Source organism: Leptonychotes weddellii, chromosome X, assembly GCF_054177405.1.
Source record: "Leptonychotes weddellii isolate Sample4059 chromosome X, ASM5417740v2, whole genome shotgun sequence".
Classification (NCBI taxonomy): domain Eukaryota; kingdom Metazoa; phylum Chordata; class Mammalia; order Carnivora; family Phocidae; genus Leptonychotes; species Leptonychotes weddellii.
In genome coordinates, this window is record NC_138385.1 from 98,966,001 (window position 1) to 98,989,268 (window position 23,268).

At 44.3% G+C, this 23,268-nt stretch overlaps 1 protein-coding gene across 1 annotated transcript in view; it reads right to left on the bottom strand.

The window, feature by feature from the left end:
• FRMPD4 (FERM and PDZ domain containing 4) overlaps nt 1-15,444 on the bottom strand; it is a 551,128-nt gene extending 535,684 nt beyond the window's left edge. Inside the window, exon 1 of the mRNA XM_031028288.2 lies at nt 14,489-15,444. Within this exon, the coding sequence (XP_030884148.1) occupies nt 14,489-14,520 (32 nt within the window). The 5' untranslated portion in view covers nt 14,521-15,444. The remainder of the gene's footprint in view (nt 1-14,488) is intronic.
• Between the last annotated feature and the right edge of the window lie 7,824 nt (nt 15,445-23,268).

Sequence of the window (23,268 nt, forward strand, 5' to 3'; positions counted from 1 at the left end):
CCCCCCCCCCCCCCCCCCCCCCCCCCCCCCCCCCACATCCTCTTCTATTTCTTCTTTCCTCCCACACCTACTTTTCCAGTGTAGTCTCCATACTTTCCTTCAAAGCATCCACCTGTCATAGCAAAACCACCAGTGGACAAAGGGGAAACAGTTTATCAGTTTTTTGCTTCAAATCCTTTATTACATAGTATGTGTGGGTTATTACATCTTCCTTGTGGGAAAGAAAGCAAGCAGAGCAGGAGGATTTAACCATTTACAAGACGATTTCTCTCGTTTTTTTTCCCTTTTCTTTTTTTTTAATTTTAAAATATTTTTAGGGGCACCTGGGTGGCTCAGTCGTTAAGCGTCTGCCTTCGGCTCAGGTCATGATCCCAGGGTCCTGGGATCAAGCCCCACATCGGGCTTCCTGCTCGGCAGGAAGCCTGCTTCTCCCTCTCCCACTCCCCCTGCTTGTGTTCCCTCTCTCGCTGTGTCTCTCTGTCAAATAAAGAAATAAAATCTTTTAAAAATTAAAAAAAAATAAAATACTTTTAAAAGTAATCTCTACACCCAACATGGGACTCAAACTCAGGACCCCGAGATCAAGAGTTGCATGCTCTTCCAGCTGAGCCAGCCGGGTGCCCCTACTAGATGATTTCTATTCAAGTTGTTTAAAATCTACTAGAGAAGAGACAGGATTTTTCACGGTAAGAACAGTTATACAGAGAATCATCTGTAAGTGCAAAGTGATACTGTCTAGCATCCCATTTATGCAGAATTTCCAAAAACCCAAAACGATAAAAATATTTACATATCAAAATCTGTATCTACTATTTATTTTTATTTCCCTTCTCACCAAGCACCACTTGATACTTGATAACATAGGACAAGGCTCAGCAAACTTTCTGTATTGGGGGGAGATATTTTAGGCTTTGTGGATCATCTATTTTCCATAGCAACCATTCAGCTCTCCCACTGCATCACGGAAGCAGCCATGGACAATACATAATGGGCATGGCTGTGTGCCAATAAAACTTTATTTATGGATACATACATTTCATTCTCATATAATTTTCACATGTAATGAAATATTATTCTTCTTTTGATTTAGGGGAACCATTTAAAACTGTAATAACCATTCTTAGCTTTATACAAACACAGGCAACAGGTTGGATTTGGTCCACAGGCTATAGTTTGCCAGGAAAAAAATCGGAAATGACTTCAAGGTCAGAAATAAAACCATGGGGACTTGTGGGTGGCTTAGTTGGTTAAGCGTCTGCCTTCGGCTCAGGTCCTGATCCCAGGGTCCTGGGATCGAGTCCCGCATTGGGCTCCTTGCTCAGCGGGGAGCCTGCTTCTCCCTCGGCCTGCCGCTCCCCCTGCTTGCTCAGTCTCTGTCTCTCTGACAGATAAATAAATAAAATCTTAAAAAAAAAAAAAAAAAGAAAGAAAACTATGAATTATACCCCGGTATCATTTTATGCATGTATCTTTTTGTGTTCTGATGGTCTTCAACAAATGTTAACACATATACCTATAATAGACGATCTGATTGAACACATCACTATAGTCTAGATAAATGGAAGTTTAGGGAGTTATACATGACCACAATAGTACTAAAGTGAGGTCAACTGAAGAATTAACCAGTAGAGAAGGATTAGGCACTTTATTGCCTCCTGCGTGTGTTCCATCAACTTAGTTAAATAGCATTCTATTCTTCAGCCTGTCAACATGATCTCAACCGGAAAGCCAAATTATGAACTAATGGCATCATAATCAAATTACAGTCCTAAAGGAAACATCCATCAATACATCCCCAGAATGTGGTTCTCCAAAACACACCAGGTTGTCCCCTTTGATGAGTGGAAGATTATCCGAAGATAGGATTTTTAGTATTGCTGTCAAAAACTAATAAAATTTAAGTTTAAAAACATATAAAATAAGCATTCCTTGTTGGGAGGTAGGTAACAAAAGAAAAATATTTTTCTGTTTCTATTCCTATCAGAGAAAAGCTGATCTAGATAGAGAAACTGAAGAAATTTTGCTTCAGAGTACTCAATTCTATACAAAAAGATACCACTTTTTAAATGATACCATCTTCCAGCTTTATCTGCATTTGTTAATAAAAATTACCATGAAAATTTTATAGATCTGAAATTTCTATTATACTTTTCAGATATATATCCTTAATAAATTGAATTATCTCTTATTTCATTAGTTCAAAATAGAGAAAACGAGGAACTTATAAGTTAGAATGGCCTGACTTAGCAATTTATATTTTCTTTTTTTTTTTTAAGATTTTATTCATTTATTTATTTATTTGACACACAGAGAGAGTACAAGCTGGGGGAGCAGTAGAAGGACAGGGAGAAGCAGGCTCCCCGCTGAGCAAGGAGCCCGTTGTGGGGCTCGATCCCAGGACCCTGGGATCATGACTTGAGCTGAAGGCAGACGCCCAACCATCTGAGCCACCCAGGCGCCCCAGCAATTTATATTTTCATCTAGAGCAAATTTGTCAACATTTTAACATATTTGGGGGGATATTTACCCAATTTATTTTTTTTTTGTCTAAGTAAACTTTCTTTTCTCCCTATCTCCCCCATTCTTTCTTTTAAAGTAAACTCTATGCTCAACATGAGGTTTAAACTCAGGACCCTGAGATCAAGAGTCCCACACTCTACCGACTGAGTCAGCCAGGTGCCCCTTAACCTCCCCCCAATTCTAAGAATATTTTTATTATTTTCTTATGTATCCTTTCAGTATTTTTTATATGAATACAAGCATGCTTACTGTTGTATAATTTATTATTTTCACTTAAAATATTCTGGAGATCATTTTAAATCACAGCATAGAATGTTCTTTTTCTCTTTACTTTTTACAACTGCATAGTGTTTCATGCTATTTTAATCTAAGTTCTCATAGATATATTTCTTAGAATTTGCTTATTCTATGGAAAAATGATGGAACTTTAGAAATAGAATTAAATTGAGAGAGAATATTGCACAAATTCTCCATTGTACAATTTGAGGAAACAAAGGCTTGACTTGTTCAAAATCAACCTGAAGTTCCAACCACCATTACTCAAGCTTTCCCCATTACCAACTGCTTCATGTCTTGTCATGAGGCTCACGTCCAGGACAAATTCTGCTTGTCAATTTTAATACCTATGAGGAACTAGAATGCCCACAATTTTAGCATAAAATTTGAGTGTCACTTAATGGCATATCAAACTACCTTCTGACTTTTATGAGTTTTGAAATATTCAGTATGCTATTACTGTCATAAAAAAATGTCCATAATCCAAAAACTTAGCTGTAAAGATATTTATTGCATCACAGTGTTCACATCCAAGGCAAAACACTAGAAATGATCTAAATGTTAATTAAATAAGAAGTCACTCACTAAACTGTAGCATGTGTAGCTATGTATTTTGTATTTATAAAGAATTTTTTTAAGGGCGCCTGGGTGGCTCAGTTGGTTGAGCAACTGCCTTCGGCTCAGGTCATGATCCTGGAGTCCCGGGATCGAGTCCCTCATCGGGCTCCCTGCTCAGCAGGGAGTCTGCTTCTCCCTCTGACCCTCCTCCCTCTCATGCTCTCTGTCTCTCATTCTCTCTGTCTCAAATAAATAAATAAAATCTTAAAAAAAAAAAAAAAGAATTTTTTTAAAAGATTTTATTTATTTGAGAGAGCTAGAGAGAGAGAGAGCACAAGCGGGAGGAGGGGGGGCGGGCAGAGGAAGAGGGAGAAGCAGACTCCCCGCTGAGCAGGGAGCCCGACGTGGGGCTCCATCCCAGGACCCTGAGATCATGACCTGAGCCAAAGGCAGACGCTTAACCGACTGAGCCACCCAGTCAGCATGTTTTCCTGCTCACGGATCTGCAGGATGTCGCTACACCGTGTGAGATCTAGCTTCTGGGACCGACGTGCCACCCCAGGCAGTTCTTGCTACAGCAATGCTAGAAGCCAAAAAAGAAATGCACACTGTCTCTTAAGGCCTTCTGCCAAAACTGATACTCTCTGACCCCAGCCCGCCTTCCGCTGGCCAAAGCCAGTCACCAGCCCAACAGCAATGAGGCAGGGAAGGCCATTCCACCTCCAGCAGGAGGAACGGTTATACCACAGAGAAGAGGCCTGGATTTAGGAAGGGTTTAAGAATTGGGAACCAAGAGCACTCTACCACACGGTGAATAACTGTTACAGTGAAGTCGGGACGCAAGATGTGCAGCAGAGACTGGGTGCACGGCTGGAGGAAATTTCCCAGCGATCCTTGCAGTTAGGTGTAACCAGGGTCCTGGTAAATGGAAGGTGGGCAGAATGACAGACTCAGTTCCAGGCAGGGCCTTCCAAAACCTCTCAGCCAGTCTTCCCCCATTTTTCTCCCCTCATCTGTCAGCTGAATGTCCATGGGCTGGGCCCCTGTGAATCTCAAGCTGAAGAGGAGAGACAGCGCTTCCCTCTCGCAGGTTCTCTAACTGAGTGTGTCTCACAGAAGCCCTCCCTCCATCAGGAACACCTGTTTGGGGCTCCAAGTCAGCAGAGATAAGCCACTAACAACTGAGGGGTGGATCCGTTAAAGCAGTTAGACTGTCTAACCTAACAAAAGATGCTAGTCAGCCATTTAACCCAGGATTGGAAAGTTGGAGAAGGGTACATGGAACAATCTCAGATTGAAAACTCAAACATACCAAAACAAACTAAAAAAACCCCTACAACATAAAAGACAATAGTAGTTTTTCAGGTGAAAAGGAGGCAAGGTAAAGACTGTTCCAGGCAAAATGAAGAGCATATGCAAAGGCACAGAGGTGTGACATCATTAGGCACCCCTCGATATCTAAAAAGTTCCACATAAAAAACAAATAGATTAAAAAAAAATAAAAGTTCAACACAGCTAGAGGTAGGGGTGTGTGAGCGTGTGCGTATGTGTGTGCTTGTGTGTAAAAACGTGTGCACATGTGTGTTTGGGGGTTAAGTAGGAAGTTAAGGCTGGGAAAGAAAAATCACAAATGTCCAGAAATAAGGTGGCCAAAGAAGACAGGGCCAACCCCAGTAGGGTGGAGATAAAGAATGGGGATTTTGTCCTAAGGACATTAAGGAATACAGAGATAGAGGATCAGTTTCGCACTTCAGAAAACTAGGAGCGCCTGGGTGGCTCAGTCGGTTAAGCGTCTGACTTCAGCTCAGGTTATGATCTTGGGGCCCTGGGGATAGAGTGGGATTCCCACTCAGCGGGGAGTCTGCTTGCCCCTCTCCCTCTGCCCCTCCCCCTGCTAGCGTTCTCTCTCTCTCTCAAGTAAATAAATAAAATCTTTAAAAGAAAAGAAAACTTCTAAATTCACCCTCAAGTGGTATGATGTGTGCTAAGAGGTAAAGACCCCCAGAGAGAAGATGGCTAGGCTGGCTGGGTGTGAGGTGCCCCCCCCCACCATATCTACCCTTGCCCATCCCAGCAAAATGGGCAGACACCCAGGGCACAGCTCTAGCCCCAAAGGGGAATTTGAGTACTGAGCTCAAGGAAGGCCAGTAAAATACTCCTGTTAAGGGCAGAGAGTAAATACTGTAGTCCTTGCAAGCCATGTGGTCTCTGTCACAGCTATTCAACTCTGCCAAAAGCCACCACAGGCAATACACAAACAAATGTGCGTGACTGTGTTCCAATAAAAACTTATTTACAAAAAGTGGTAGTAAAGCTCTGCTAAAATAAGCACATAAAAATAAAAGCAAGGTAAACAAGTCAGGTGGCCCAGGCCACAGAGGGGAACACTGCCCTGAGCCACAATTCAGTTGGATACCTGAAGGGCTTGCAACGAGGACTGTGAATTTCATAAGAGACAAGCACCTTGGACTCCAGTTAGAAGGGCCATTGTAAAGTCACCCCGGTTAGCGGTCCGATCCGATGCAGAACCAGCACACCAGCCCCAAATTAGCCAGATGGCCTCATGTTCTCCATCGTAGCAGTCCGTCCTCCGCCAGTCCAAGGTCGTGCCAGCTAAGTCTGGAAATACATTCCTTCCTACACGCGCTGCACCAAGTTTACCAATTTTATGAACTTTGGCCTATTGTTTTCTTTAAAGCTCATCTTTGTCAGAAGATTATCAAGTCCTCATTTTCCATTAAGCAAACCTCACACGATTTATGGAACATAGGAAAACGACCACAATAAAAAATTAAAACCCTATAGTAAACTGTAACTGTAGGAAAATCACTTTTCCTTCTCAAACTTGAGAAACATTTCTTCCATAGAAACAATAGTATTTTCCTATAATTCAAAAAGGAGTTCCTAAAATAAAAACTTCCTGACATCTATAAAAACCCATTTAGCACAATCCTAAGTTCGCTTGTGGAGCTGATAGCAGTAACACACAGATTTCTTAGAAGTGCACACTGGTGACTTTTTAACCATCTCACAGCAAAAATAAATGCTCCAAAGGTCAAAACAGAAACAAAAGTTTATTCTCCAAGACCTAGTCCCAAAGCAGGCCATTTGTTTTTAATGTATGTACTCCTTTTCATTTCTGAGTTACTGATCATGATAATTGTTCAGCTAAACAAATGATGAGAACTTACTCGCAAGACGTGTAAGAATGGGTTGTGTATAACTTTACTCGCTCATTATTTAGTACAGAGTATTTATTGTATGCCAAATCCTGTAAACCATGCTTGAAAATATATTTCTAAAAGAAGAATTCAGGCAGGAAAACCTTCTCATCTCTTTGCCAGGAAAAAAATGGGAATGTTAGCTTTGTTATCTAAAACTAAGGCTTAGATTTCTTCTAGATAGTTTTCGCAGCTTTAGTACATAATGACCTAAATTGCTCAGAAGCAAGGCAGCATACTTTGGAGATGTTTTCGCCGTGCCCGACTAAAGGTAGCCTCTGGTTTTTCATTACAGTGCTCTCAGTCAAATCATAAAAAAGTTGGGTTAAACTCAACTCCAAATTAATACAGCCTACTTCCAGTCCTCTGCCTACAACTAAACGCACTCATCTAGTTTTCTTTCCATTTGGAAAAAGATTAATGAAGGTCATCAGCCATTAGGACCAGATGGCTCAAGTGTACTGTAAGGAAATACCAGGCATTCTCCCATGGACTTGTTTATCAGCTCACGGGCATGTGTCGGTTGAGGCTGTACGAATATTATTGCCCATTCTTTTTCCATGCATGTGAAACTAGAAGTTTTAAGGCCTACGGAAGGCAAGCATCACTCTCACAAGTAACTCCCCAACACAAAGAAAGGGGGCCAACCTAGTGACCAAAGAAGCGTTTGGTGCAACAAACACCAGTGGGGCAATCACGTTCACTTCTCATGGTTGACGTCCAACAGATAAATAAGTAATTTGAGATCAGAAGTTTAAATAAAGATAAGGTCTACATTAATTGTGAATGTACATTAGTGAATTCATGCACTCAATATGCTAAATTTTGTATTGGCAAAGTTTCTCTCCTTCACCAAACTCTAGCCAGGCTGCTTTGAGCCCTTTCTCGACTAGGCCTCAACCTTGTCTACCAAGACCTGAACAAATACTAACTCGGTTCCTTAACAGCTCACGGCCACACATCCCTAGGATGACTCCAACCGCCCACCCCCCCTTAAAGTGCCTGCCTGAGAAAATTCAAGGCTGCCAAAAGAATTTACTGTTTGTTCCAGCCAACACCTGAAGATAGGGCCCCTGTCTCCCAGCTTCAGTGGGAGGGTAGAGCCTACCTTGGATAAATGCCAGTTAGCAAACTCGGATGAGTTTCACATGGACCAACCTCCCCCTTGGTTTTGGTACTCCTTTCACTGCCCTGCCTCTACCGAGCTCCAGCTCATCCCAAAATGCCCAGTCCCCTCTGTACAAATTGAAGTTGTGTTGAGTTTACACTGGACTCTTTTCCCTATTAAAATACTGTAGTACAGACCAAAATCTGTCCTTACTGCCTTAAGTCGTGTCTGGCTCCACTGTCCTCTGACGGTGTGTAATTGGTTATACTTGTGCTCACACACATGTGCTCGTAATGTAAAGAAGAAAAAAATAGGACAAGGTATTGTTTAACCCTGGGGTTGGTAAACTTTCTGTGAAAGACCAGATAGTAAATCTTGTAGGCTTTGTGGGCCACAAGGTCTTGTTAGTATCTATTAAACTTTGCTGTTGCAGAGTGAATGCAGCCCCAGGCAATACGTAATGCATGAGCTTAGCTGTGTTTTCTTTTTTAAAGATTTTATTTATTTATTCATGAGAGACAGAGAGAGAGAGGCAGAGGCAGAGGGAGAAGCTGGCTCCCCGCTGAGCAGGGAGCCCGATGCAGGACTCGATCCCAGGACCCTGGGATCACGACCTGAGCCGAAGGCAGATGCTTAACCATCTGAGCCACCCAGGCGCCCAGCCTAGCTGTGTTTTAATAAAACTTTATGAATACTGACACTTTAATTCCATACTATTGTTTTGATTTTTTCTTTTTTTTCTTTTTTAAAGATTTTATTTATTTATTTGACAGAGAGAGACACAGCGAGAGAGGGAACACAAGCAGGGGGAGTGGGAGAGGGAGAAGTAGGCCTCCCGCTGAGCAGGAAGCCCGATGCGGGGCCAGATCCCAGGACCCCAGGATCATGACCTGAGCCGAAGGCAGACGCTTAACGACTGAGCCACCCAGGCGCCCTTGATTTTTTCTTAACCACTAAAACAACTTTTAATTTTAAAAACCATTCTTAGCTCACATTCTATACCAAAACAGTCAGCAAGTCAGATTTGGCCCAGAGGCCATAGTTTGCCAACCCCTGGTTTAACCTATTTATACTTTTCTTTCCTTGCTATGATTAGCTCCCGAAGTTCAAGATCATTTGATGGTAAGGTTAATAGATTTTGGGGCCATATTCTCAAAACTCAAAAATGCTCTCAATTTTCTTTATTGAGACAACTATGAAATCAGTGATTTTAAGTCAATTCTTTTTTTAAAAAGTCTTTATTTATTTGCGCGTGTGAGAGAGCGAGCATGAGCAGGAGAGGAGCAGAGGCAGAGGGAGAAGCAGACTCCCTGCTGAGCGGGGAGCCCGATGCGGGGCTCAATCCCAGGACCCCAGGATCATGAGCTGAGCCAAACGCAGACACTTAACCAACTGAGCCACCCAGGCGCCCTTGTTGTCAATTCTTAAAGATAAATTCCTAGCTCATCAATAATGTATATTCTCTCACAGCTAAACTTCCATGGCAGACTCCAAATGGAATAATAAAGTAATAAAGTTGAACAGTGCATCCGTGTGTGTGTGTGTGTGTGTGTGTGTGTGTAAAGAGAGAATGAATAGCTGTAAGGTCCACAAGCAGAAAGTGAAAATTTTGACGTCATGCATTTAAAGTACAAGTAAATTTCACTGCAGGTGAAACTTATCTGTATCAAATTCTGATAGCAAGCAGGTGAAATTCACTTGCCTCAGAGAGAGAAAGGGAGAAAGAGAGAGAGAAGGAGAGGGGAGAGAAGGGAGGAAGAGAGACAGAGAGAGATGCTTGAAATGGTATATAGCCTGAACTAGACATCTTCCCCCCGAACTGCTAACAATTAGACTTTCAGAGCTGCAAACTAGCAACCCCTGGGAAACTAGAGTTAAATATTCCTAAAACAGGAATCTAGTTCTGTTATGAAACTGTTCATCATTTCACCTCCTGACAGCCACAAAAATCAGCAGAACTCAGAAAGGACTCGGATGATGAGCAAGGAGCATTTCTAATAAAATTCAAATCCAGAGTCTTTGGGGGGTTTTGGTTGCTAGCCTCGAGAGCTCACTATTATCGGCAATATTGATGCAATTATTCAGGTAAAAAGAGAGGAGATGTGAAAAATATGACCTTTTGCATTGCTTCCTTAACTTCTCTTTTCCCCTAGGAAATATTTAATTCTGAATAAGGTAAAGGTAAAAAATAGAAGTTTAGTAGTCTCTAAATAGGTTTTACAGAAGAATCTTAGGAAGCTCTAAATATATAGTTTTATTCTTCCTCAAACGTACGATACTTGTAACAAAATCATTATTACAGATATCAGTCAGCACTATATGCCACAAAATAGCCCATGCAACCTCATGATAATGTGAAATAAAGCAGCCTCCAAATTTACCTACCACCATAAGGAATAATCTTCATATTAACAGTTGGGACCCAATCATTATCTCAAAGTGTGCCATTTTGCCTCAAGAAGAGACATGAAGTTAAGCTATTCAATCCCTGAAAGCATCCCTCAGTTTAATAACACCCCTATGAGTTTTGGGTTTCACATCACTTCCCTCAGGCAAAGGGGGCATAATCATATGTTTTTCTACTGAACTGCATTCTCCTATAAACATTTCAAAGAGTACCTCTGCTTTACAAATGAAATAGTCGATACAAAGAGCAGTAAAAATAAAAATATATGCCTATTTTGTACTATTACTGGTTTATAAGGCAATCATCTGTAATGCTCTCATCTACAAGGATGAAAAATGATATATAACTGTTACCAAGGAAACAGCGAAGTAAAATTGCATGTAAACTATCAAACAGTTTAATAACCAGAAAATTAGAAGAACAAGAAAAAACATCTCCAGATAGAACCACGATACATCGTGCCACCCACGACGGTGCCATCAAGGGTCACAACTCACCAGCTCCTCTGGCGCTCGGTGGTATTGGTTTAAAATGATGACCATAAGGTGGTACTGAATTCCTGAGGGGAAATTTGAATTCTGCTTTTTTTTTCACATGATTGAAAGGGCAGAGATCCTGGGAACAAGTGGTTAAAAGTGGGTACTTTGAGAAGTCAAAATACTCTGTCAATTCCAGTGTGGACTCATATTCTCTCAAGAATTCTCTGTAATTACCAGTGTCTTTACTCACAGACAGGACACTCAGCAAATAGCAGGTATGCTTTCCACAGCAAATGCTTTCCGAATCGGCATTTAGAAACTCAAGTTCTTGGGAACCAAAGAGAAGGCGAAGGCCCGGGGTAACTGTGTGTGTGTTCACCTCTAAACCACGAGAATTTTAAGCACTCAAGTAACCACGCTGATCAAAGCTAAATCCTTTAGGAAGATTATCCACTCAAAAATCAGGAAAATCCTGCAGGGTAAGCACTTTCATACTTCACCTTTGAGAAAAGAACTTGATTTCTGTAACAGTGTTTAAAACACACACAACATGTGTTTCTACGTGCTGATGACCCTCTACACGTACCGCTATTTCAGCTTGGGGACCATCGCCGAGCTCACACTGAGCCACAAGAAGAATGCCTATGGATGAAAGATTTCTTAATGGGCACATAAGCTCAGAACATGTGCAGCTTCTCTCTTTAGAATAAACACTCTATTTGGATCACGTTAAGGACAGAAAGTGAAATTCGCACTCATTTACTAAATTTTAACCTCTCTTTAAAATAAGATACTAATCCCCCACAGCCTGGCTTGGTTTTTTGCAAAAACTCAGATTTGTGAATATCACGAAGGCATGCTGGAATTTAGTAAAATGAATATAAATCATCTTTTCACTGACATACAGCACTGTCTTCTCCCAAGCTCCAAAGTTTAAGGGCTAAATCTAGGCTCTCGATGTTTTTTTGTTTGTTTGTTTGTTTAACATTTATCACTCTTAGCAGTTGAGGCCACCAAAATCTATCTTGGTTACTTTAAACGACACCGGTGAACTTGTCTTTCCCTTCGGCAACCTCTGTCCATCACCCAGATGGGACCAGGCAATCATTAAACTGTTGCTCACAGCCATTTGCCATCCATGGTTTGTGATTCGACAGCTGTTTATAAACCAGCCATAGGCAGAAACATGCAGGAAGTTAACAGAACAGAGGTGTGAAGCCATGGCCCTCTATGACACTGACGTGAAACCAAGCCATTTGCCACCCTGCAATCATCCACCGTGTGACATGTCCGTCTTCTGATGTGCAGGGCAACCCCTCTTCGTGGGCTACTCCAAGAAAGACATATTTGCCCATCAGCTGTATACCTCACGTCTACCCAGACTAAGTTACACTGGGGCCCTTTCCCTGGAAAATCTGCTGTGACATTAAGACTGACTCACGTGAGAAGAGAGGGAAGGTAGAGATGGGCAAGAAGAACAAATAAAGACCTGTGGATGCTGGTGAAAGGCACATCTGAAAGGCAACATGCTGACTGAATGTTTCTGAAAGGGCCCGAATGTAATGTAGCCAGTCGACGTCCACACGCATTCCGGATTGTGGCTATCTGAGGCTGCTCAGCCTCGCCTGGTGCAATCAACACAGCCCACCCTGACACTAAGGAATAGAGGAAATCCTAGAATTAGTCTCTTGCAATTGCAAGGAAGTCTAAACATCCTGGAAAACTCTTACTGTCTACGTCCTAAGGCCGCGGTGGTAACTGCAATGAAGAGCCAAGCTCAGGGGGCAGAAGGCTCAGCCTTCCAAAGACGTGGGTGAAAAAGGTGGAGCGTGGTCTTCTAAGACTTCTCCTAGCAGGCACTTCCCGGTTAAGGCCACACTGGCAGAAGCGCAGACCTGCTTCCTGGGTTCGATGAAGACTTTGGAAGCATAAGCAGGGCAGGGAACCGAAGGCGAATGCTCTGACCGGGTACCACCTAGGCAGCACTGCCAGAGAAATCGGCCTGAATCGATGATTTCTCTTCTGTTTCAACAACATGGCCCCTTGGAAGCAAATTTCTAAATCTTTCACGGCTTGGGGACTACATAGTTACCCAAAGAAAGGCTAAAGGTCTTCCTCTTCGGGCTCCCTGCCTTCGGCATCTAGGTCACGGCTGGGAACACGGGACAACTTCCCAGGTGAACCTACAAGCTGAGTTTTCAGGGTGTGGAGGTCTAATTTAGGGGGTGGGGGCCAGGGGGCCACTTTTGGTCACTGCTGCTGGGGAAGCAGGGACCCAAACTCTAAGCACTTCTGGCTTTCCCTAGCAGTAGCAATTACAACCACCTTCTCTTGGCCCTGACTTATACATGTGACCCCAAGCACCAGTGGGGCTTTTCCTACGGGAAGACAAACTGTCATGAATATTGGCGTGTGCCTGAGGGTGTGCGTCTGTGTGTGTGTGTGTGTGTGTGTGTGGTCTACAGCCAAGGATACACAAGCCCCACCAGCCAGTGGGAGATAAGTTGAACGCAGCGGCCCCTGACCACCTCGTTTCAGTCCTTTCTTAAGCCCCGCTGCTCTCTCCAGCTTTTGCTTGTCCCCAAGCCTCCCGCAAAATAAAGCACCAAGTTGCCCGCTGCGGCGGCCCTGGGTGCAAATGAACCGGCGCAGCCCCTACCTCGAGAGCTTTGCAATCTTCACAAAGCTGAAGACATCCATGCAGGCAGCCGGGCCCCCCGAGCTCGGAGGCTGCGGCGCCCCTTCTCACGCCAGCAACGGCAGCCCCATGGCCGGCCGGGACCTCAGCGCGCCCCGGGGCTCGAGTGGCGGCGACAGCGGGTGGCGGCGGCGGACCTGGAGAGCCCGCACCTGGAGGCGGTGGCTGCTACCCCCCTCCGGCCGTGAGCTGCGTGTGCATCCCCGAGCAGGACCATTGACGGGCGCCCGTGTTGGAAAACTCAATGGAGAGGGGGCCAGGGAGGGTGCGAGGCGCAGGGGTGGGGAGCGTGGCCCGGGCGGTGCGCCCTGGCCTGCGGGACTGCCGGGCGCCCCGGGGAGGCGAGGCCCGGGCGAGGGGCGCTGCTCCTGCTCCCTAGCCCGCCGGCCCGGCTGCCCCGCGTGCGGAGGAGCGCGGACTGAGCCGGGAGGTGGCGGGCGAGCCTGGCACACGCGCACGCACCCCTCGCGGCACTGCAGCTGCCTCCCTGCCTCCTTCCCCAAGCCGAGTCCCTTCTCCTCTCCCCACCCCCACCCGCGGGGAAGGGGGGGGCTCTCCTGTCACCAGCTGCGTGTGCCTCCAGATCTGAAAGATCGATCTAACAGTCTCGGGCACACCGGGGACGCTGAACGCTACCCCCTCCCTCCCCAAACCAAAGGAGAGCCGTGCAACCGCAGGTTGCCCAAAGCCTTGGTATGTTCCATAAACAAAACTAGCGATTGGGAAGGAGCAGGGATGATCCCGGCTGGGTGGTTTGTCAAGGGGAAGGGGAGGGAGATGCCCAGCACGGCGGGCTCGGTTTGGAGAGCACAGAGGTCCCACCGCTTCCCCCAACCACTGGAGCTAGACGCGACAGCTGGGCTGGCTGGGAAGGTGTGTCTTTGGACAGCAGCACCGGGGGAGCGTTGGAGAAAGAAGAAAATAAGAACGGGAGGCATTTGGAGGGGCCAGGGCACACACGGCTGCTTCTCACTACAGGGGTCCGGAGATGAGGGTCCCAGAAGCCAGTAGCGGGGCGGGGGGGGGGAGGGGGGAGACGGTTATGAATGGGCTGCAGAATCTAAAGGAAGAGAAGGGACGAGAACGGGGGTCGGAAGGCAGAGCTGAGATGCTTTCTCAAATTGAGCAGCCGGTACAAAAGGAAAAAACCAAAAACCAAAACAAAACAAAAAAAACCCACCTTACTCATAAAAACAAAACCACGGAAACATAAACACTCACCTTAGGCAGAGTAAACTCCAAGTTGCAGCCATGTAGAACTCCTAGCCTTCTCTTTTACATAATTATCTTGGATAATCAGCCCTCTTCATTAACTCAGTTCTCTCTCCCCGGAGCCTCAGGCTTCTCCGGGCCTCTTTTTCTTGTTCTTTCTCTTGGAATCTCAAGGCCTCTTCTCCCAAATCCTTTAAAATCTCTCCCCAGACTCTCTGAAGGTCAGATGGCTGCACAAAGTGTGTGTTCTCCCACCCAGAAGCGTTCACCTGATGGCAGGGCCACTGCAAGGAAAAAGATGCCACCCCCGAAATGTTGGAGGATCTGGCCAGTGCGCTTCTAGCTCTCAGAGGGGATTAGGGAAAAGGAAATAGGTTTAAAGTTCCCAGACTTCTGCTCCTCTCCGGGTCTGTTGCTGTATTTCAAGTCTTCGGTATTGGAGGGAGCCTAGTACTTGCACTTTGTTTTTTTAAAAAGGCGTTTCTTTCAAAAAGGAAACATAAAATCGCTAGCAATCAGAAAAAAAATCTAAATGATGTGAAACTCGGGCATAAAATTACATGACTTAAGAAATAAATAGAATCAATTTTCCTTTAGCTTCTTGCAGACAGACTAGTTTCATCTCGTGAACGGGGTCACCACGTATCATCGGAGGAGGCAAGAGGGACCTGGGCTTTTGAACCCCCTACTGTCTGTGTAAAATAACTCTCTAGTTTGGGTCTGCACCGTCCTGTACCTTTTTTAAAGCATTTTTGCATTTGAGTCTCATAGCAACCCTGTCCTATAAGTAAGGCAACGCGTTTAAAAAACAGAAATCTTTTCTTTTTATGCCACCATCTCCGCTCCATGTACTCGACGGAGAGATGCGTTTTAAATGTGGGTCAGATAAGGTTACTTGTCCAATCGAAACTCCGCAAAAGCGCTCCATTCCCCTTTGAGCGGAAGTTGGCGCTCCTACGTGACCGAGAAGACCCTAGATGCCTAGCCCTTGAACTCTCTGACCTATCTCTTCCTCCCCACCTCACTCTCTCCCGCTTCCACTCCCCCTCAACGCTAACTGAGCCCCAGCAATACTGGCCTCCTTGCTGCTCTTCAAACTCTGCAGGTATCCTCCCACCTTGGGCTCTTTGCAGTAGTTGTTGCCTCAGCCTGGAATGTTCTTCCCTCAGAGGCTGGCACGCACAGCTCCTTCACCACATAGAGCGTTTGCACAAATACCACTTCCAAAGGGCCACCTCTGAAAAGCCTATTTAAAATTGCGAGCCTCCCCCCCCCCCCGCCCCCGTCCTGGATTCCAGGGCCCATTAACTGGTTTTTGTGGGTTTTTTCTTGTTTCCATAGCACTTATCACCCACTAATGCTTTATATAATTTATTTTTATGTCTACTGTCTCTTACTTCCTGTCTGATGCTCTTGATGGAATAAAAGCTCCACAAGGGCAGGGGTTTTGGGTTTTGTTTGTTTGTTTGCTTGTTTTCATGGATGGGTCCCACATGCCTAGAAAAGTTCCTTTGAAGTAGAAAGACCTTACTAAATATCTGTTGAATGAATGCATGTTATGCTCATGAGATTCACAGTCAAACCAACGCTGGCCAAGCATCCCCAGTGGATACTGCTCCATCTCTGGCCTCCTCCCTGATATTTGTCCATCTCCCCACCACTCCTCCATCCCCAAAATCTTTCTTCCTCCTTTAGATTGCTCGTGAGGACAGTGAAGCCCTCACATTCGCCAGCTATTTTGCCCCTTCACACTTTCTACCTTTCCTGGGGGGGGGGGCACCAACACTGTCCCTCGTCACTGTGTCCACATCTGGCAGCACAAGACCAGCTCTTGATGGGGAAAGGGAGATAAAGCAGTGCCTTTGGAAAACATGTGTTCAAAAAGTGCTTTCTTCTGAGAACAGTTCGAATACCCTTCTTAAAAAGATAACGCTATTGGGGCGCCTGGGTGGCTCAGTCAAGTTAAGTGTCTGCCTTTGGTTTGGGTCATGATCTCGGGGTCCTGGGATCAAGCGCTGCATGGGGCTCCCTGCTCAGCCGGGAGTCTGCTTCTCCCTCTCCCTCTGCTCGTCCCCCTTGCTCATGCTCTCTCTCTCAAATAAATAAATAAATAAATAAAAATCTAAAAAAAAAGATAACACTATCAATCAAGAATTATTCCAGTTATCAAATAGCTAGTTATTCAACAGTGAAAATGACAGGAAACAGGCATTGTGTTTACTTGTAGAGAGACAGCCTCCCTTTAAGACATCTGGTCTACCTGGAACAGCTTGCTGTTTGGGCTTCAATCTGTGCCAATTTGCGCACTACAGTTATGAATGGTGCAGATGCCGACTCTCCACAGCCTAATAGCTACCAGGAGAAATAACTCCTTCCTCCAGGTCTTTACACTCCTCTGATATATTAATTACCTCTTATGTTTTCTAATGGACTGATGTCTCTTTTTTAAGGCAAAGAGATCCTCCCTCTCCTCTGTTTTTCATTAACATACAAATGGAAGACTGCTCCCTTGAAACAAGCTAACACAGCCTCTAAGCCCTTATACCTTTAAGCTCTCTTGGCAGAGAAGCAAAGATTTGAGTAGCTGGTCTCCCAGCTCTGTTCCCTCTCTGTGCCAGGTGTGTGTGGCCAAGGTTGGGATACGTTTCTTTATCTAGCATGAAATGGATCTGCCTAAAACAAACAAAAAACAGAGTGGCATTTGAGTACATATGTGATCTTCTAAAGTTTTATTTTCAGCCTGGATAATCTCTAGGGCCCCTTCCAGAACTTGTAGAGATTTACTCATTGGAAACTGTATTATCGAGCCTTGAGAATCTGTTTAATTTGCTTCACTTGGATCCAAGTGACATTTGGTCATTTCTGAAAACCAAACATAGTTTCAAACACTGTTGGATGTATTCATGAATAAGAGACTTAAGGGCAACACATCCAGAGTAAGTTATTTAATTTTTCTGAGACTCAGTTTCCCCACCTATAAAATAGAAATGGTAATCCACTCCTACCTTACATAAAATGAGCCCTTGAAGTTGAACAACAATTTAGAGCTGTACACAAGTGAATTGAGTCACACGGATACTAACTTCAGAAGGATTTCCACAGCTGTCTTGAGCCTTGGCATACACATCCTCCTCGACTTATGAGGTATAGGGTATACCTAACCTACCAAACATCCTAACTTAGCCTCCCTTAAACATGCTCAGAATATTTACATTAGCCCACGGCTGGACAAAATCATCTCACACAAGGCCTATTTTATAATAAAGTGTGGAGTATCTCATGTAATTTATTAAATACTGTACTGAAAGTGACCAAGAGCCTGGATGTCTGGGGACAGAATGGCTGTCAGTGTATCTCTTATTGACCCTTGTGATTGCGTGGTTGACTGGGAGCTGTGGCTTGCTGCCCCTGCCCAGCATCACGAGAGAGGACCGTACCACATAGCGCTAGCCCAGGAAAAGATCCAAATTCCAAATTCAAAATTCGAAGTACAGTTTGTACTAAATACGTATCACTTCTGCACCATTGTAAAGTTGAAAAATCTCAAGTCAAGCCACCGTAAGTCAGGGACCATCTGTACCGTTAGGAAAAGTTTCAGCTGCTAAGAACACTCCTTTGAACGTGAAAACATTTGCTTTGGTTGATCAGAGGTCGGGTGTTCTACCTAAAAATCAGCCTCATTGTTGCCCTAAGCAGGAGCACCCTTCATGCTCTGTGGGCTCAAGGGAAAGAGGGAGGAATTTCTTCCTCACTGGTAAGGCCTTTTCTCAAACTGGTGTCAGGAATTTGCTACTGGGCCAGATGTTCTGTACAGGATGGCAGCTTGGAGTTCTTTTGCTGCAAACTGCAGTAGATAGAGCCCCATGCATTTCCCGGATGGACTGTAGCATCTTGACCATCTGACTGCAGTCTTGAAAACAGAAGTGATGAAACAAAAGGAAGGTATCTATCAATTCAACGGGTATTTAAGAAATTTCTCCTACAAGGGGCACCTGGGTGGCTCAGTCGGTTAAGCATCAGACTCTTGATCTCAGCTCAGGTCTTGATCTCAGGGTCGTGAGTTCAACCCCATGTTGGGCTCCACATAAGTAGAAATTTCTCCTATGAGCCAGGCACTGCTACAGGCACTGGAGAATACATCAGGCAACAAGACAGGTTTCTGCTGTCACAGACTTCACATTTTAAGAGGAAAGATAGATGATAAACAGCAAAATAAGGGAATACCATAAATAAGAAAAGTAGCAGGTGGCGATATACAGAGAATTAAAGTCATTTCTATTGAAAGGTAATGACTAGGTGACTATTTATGGCCCAATGGTCAAGGAAGACCTCTCTATGTAAGTGACTTTTTTTTTTAAAGATTTTATTTTTAAGTAATCTCTACACCCAACATGGGACTCGAACTCACAACCCCGAGATCAAGAGTGGCATGCTCCACCAACTGAGTGAGCCAGGTGCCCCTCTATGTGGGTGACATTTAAAATGAGATAAGATGAACAGGAAGGAGACTGCCACTCAACATTCATGTGGGAAAGCATTCCACACAGAAGGATCAGCAAGGACAAAACAATAACAGAGTCCCTGAATCAGGAACAACTGTTGTTGAAGGCAGCCGGTGTGCCTGAAGGGTATTCTGTCAAATGGAGTGAGAGTGGGAGAATTTGCAGGGATAGGCAGGGGCGTGATCACATGGGGCACAGAACTCCATAGTAAGCCATCTACCTTTTATTGTGGAATGGGGATCCATAAGAGCATGAAGTGGCAAAATCGGATTTATATTTTGAATAATCATTCTTTTTTTAAAGATTTTATTTATTTGACGGAGAGAGAGAGAAAGAGAGCACAAGCAGGGGGAGCGGCAGGCAGAGGGAGAGGGAGAAGCAGGCTCCCCGCTGAGCAGGGAGCCCAATGTGCGGCTCAATCCCAGGACCCTGGGATCATGACCTGAGCCGAAGGCAGATGCTTCACCGACTGAGCCACACAGGCGCCCCTTGAATAACCATTCTTCTGGGAAGTGAGTGTGGGGACAGAAAGACAACTTAGAAGCCTATCGTGATAATCCAGGCAGGAGACGGCAGTGGCTCAGAAAGGAACATGACGAGGATACGGTGAAAAGTCGCCAGGTTCAGAATATATTTTGAAAAGGATCTGTTGATGGATTGGATGTGGGAGGTGAGGACAGCGAGGAATCAAGGACGACTCTGTGATGAAGATTATTTTAAAAATTCTGCTTCACTTTACCAGGTATTGACTATGTAAAAACCAGAAGGGTTTCTCTGCCTCTCTGCTCATTCTCTCAAATGAATACATAAATCTCTAAAAAGAAAAAGATGCACACTATTTACACATCTCACCAATTCCACCACGGCCACCTAAATCCAAGCCATCATCACTTTCCTGGATAATCGCAATGGCCTACCAACTGGTCTCCTTGTACCGCCCCAGAGCCCCCACACTCAACAACGAATGAGCAGGCTTCTCTTAAAATAGCAGGCAGATCACGCCATTTCTCTGCTCAAAACCTCCAACAGTTTCCCCTTCTCACTCACAAGGGCAGAGGTGATATGGTTCCTTGTTCCCTTCTAACTTCATAAACTGCCCTTCTCTCCCTTGCTCACATCAACCACTTGGTTGCTCCACTAGTTGGCCATGAGGCCTGCGCACTTGTTCTCTTTGCCAGGAAAGTGCTTCATCCAGATAGCAGGAAGGCCCTTCTTCTATAACATTCCATTTCAAATAGAAACACCCTACCCTTCAGACTCCTTACTCCTCTTTCTTTGCTTCATTTTTCTCCGTAGTGCTTCATACCCTAGGATAATTTTAATTTGTTTTTAATTTCCTATTTCCCCTATCAGAATGTAAGCTCTATAAACCTAAGAAAGGGGATCAACAAACATTGTTGGATGAAGGAATGAATGAATGACTGATTGAATCAACTATGTTTCATATAGGTGAAACTATTTAGAGTTGGTAGAGGATCAGAAGTGAGCGTGCTTGATCAGAAGTGAGAGTGAGAGGGCGCCTGGGTGGCTCAGTCGGTTAGGCGACTGCCTTCGGCTCAGGTCATGATCCTGGAGTCCCGGGATCGAGTCCCGCATCGGGCTCCCTGCTCAGCGGGGAGCCTGCTTCTGCCTCTGACCCTCCCCCCTCTCATGTGCTCTCTCTCATTCTCTCTCTCTCAAATAAATAAATAAAATCTTTAAAAAAAAAAAATCACAATCCAAGGTCAGAAACAGTGTTGAGTGAAAGAAGCCAGTCACAGAGAAATGCCTACTGCATGATCCCTGTTTTGAAAAACAGGCAGAATTGAATAAAGATGCCCATAATGGACAGCAGATTGTCAGGGAGAGAAAGGGCAACTGGGGGTAAAGAGGGAATGCTTCTGGAAGGTGGTAATACTGTGCCTTAAAAGGTACGTGAGGGGTGCCTGGATGGCTTGGTCAGTTAAGCGTCTGACTCTTCATTTTGGCTCAGGTCATGATCTCAGGGTTGTGAGATCGAGCCCTGTGTTGGGCTCTGTACGCAGCGGGGAATCTACTTCTTTCCCTCTCCCTCTGCTCCGCACCCTCCCCCACCCCCACATGAGCTCTCTCTCTCTCTCTCTCTCTCAAAAAAATTAAAAATAATATATCTTTAAAAAAAAGTATGTGAAATTTAGTTACCCTAAAGGTAGTGATGTGGGAGAAGCAGGCAAGGGTCAGGTCATAGACTGTATCTTATGGTCAGTGGGTTTCCAACTTTACAGCAAAATGTTTTATCCCAAAGCAATTACTTCCAAGAACCTCAATGCAGAAAGCAAATATAGAGTGGGATTTCCCCGTTTGAAGTGGGAACATAGACCCCAGCCCAAATAGCATCCCCTTTGCTTTCTTCCTTCTTTCCAACTAAGGCATTCCCATAGGCTCCATATGAACTCAGTTTGAGAACCATGGTGTCAGTGATGGGAGTCACTGACTGGCATGAAGCAGATGATCTAATCAGATGGTTATTTTAATTGCATCCTTCTTAAGGCTATGAGGAGAAGAATGGACATAAAAAGGCCAATTAAGAGAATATACAAGGAGTCTGTGGCAGAAGGTGAAAGGATGGAGAATTGTGTTGGGGAAAAAACCCAGGAATACATTTTTGATGACATGGGAGAAGGAAGTCAGGGAGGGTCAAGGAACTCTCCAAGTGTCTAACTTGGATGTCTCTGCCATTGGAGATGTCCCTAAGATAGGGGGTGCCTCAGAAACAGTTTTGAAGGGAAAGACAATGAGTTCACTTTGTGACATGTTGAACTTGAGTGAGTGATGTCCATAGGACGTTATATGTACCTGCCTGAACCTAAAGAGCAGTTGTGATATATGTCAGCGAGCCACCAAACATTTTCACACAGGGTGGGAATAACGGAGCAATATTCTCTGAGATGGACTAAGCATCTAAAGACAGTGGGATACTTGGGGCAGAGGTTGGGGAATGATGAAATGTGCGAAGGAGATTAACAGATACAAACTTCCATTATAAAATAAAGAAGTCATGGAGATGAAAATACCGCATAGGGAATATGGTGAATATTGTCATAACGTTGTATGGTGACAGATGGTGACTACACTTACTGTAGTGAGCACTGAGTAATGTACAGAATTGTTGAATCACTGTGTTGTACACCTGAAACTAATGTACGTCAACTATACTTCAAGAATAATAAAAAATAAATAAAATGCAGAAACATGAAGACAATTGGATTCTTGAGAGGTGAGGTAAAAAGAAACTAATAAAAATAGTAAAAGAAGGATTATTTTAATTTTCTTTCTTTTCTTTCTTTTCGTTTTTTACTTTATACCTTGCTTGCATATCTCAGTATCCTACAGGGGTGGGGGTGGGACTAGAGGTTGGAAGCCAAGACAAACTGGTTTTAAACATTACTATGCTTGGGACACCTGGCTGACTCAGTTGGTAGAGCATGTGATTCTTGATCTTGGGGTTGTAAGTTCAAGCCCCATGTTGGTTGTAGAGATTACTTAATTAAAAAAAAAAACCTTTAAAAAAGATTATTATGGGGGCACCTGGGTGGCTCAGATGGTTAAGTGTCTGCTTTCAGCTCAGGTCATGATCCCAGGGTCCTGGGATCAAGTCCCACATCGGGCTCCTGGCTCAGCGGGGAGTCTGCTTCTCCCTCTCTCTCTGCCTCTCCCACTGCTCATGCTCTCTCTCTCTCTGTATCTCTGTGTCTCAAATGAATAAATAAAATCTTTAAAAAAAAAAAGAAAAAGATTATTATGCTTAATGGTATTAAATAGGGAAACGAATCATGCTGTACATTCGTAAGTTTTCATTTTTCTAAATGCTTTCATTCCATTAGTCCTTGAAATAGCCCTACAAGTTACACAAGAAAGTTATTATTAACCCATTTTAGTGATGACAAAAGGTGAGACCAGAAAAGCTCAGTGATGACAATAATTTCTACAAACTATGAGGATTAGTATAAGAAGCATGGGTTCCTGAGGATAAATCGAGCACCAGTAGGTAGTTTTTTAAAAAAAGATTTGTGGAATAAAAATCATTCAAATTCATGGCGCCTGGGTGACTCAGTTGGTTAAGAGTCTGACTTCAGCTCAGGTCATGATCCCAGGGGTCTTGGGATTGAGTCCTATGTCAGGCTCTCTGCTCAGCAGGGAACCTCCTTCTCCCGCTCCCCCTGTTCTTGCTCTCTCTCTCTCTCAAATAAATAAATCAAATCTTTAATATAAATAAATAAAAACTGCTCAAGTTCTATCAATATAATTCATTTTTTTCCGTCTCATATT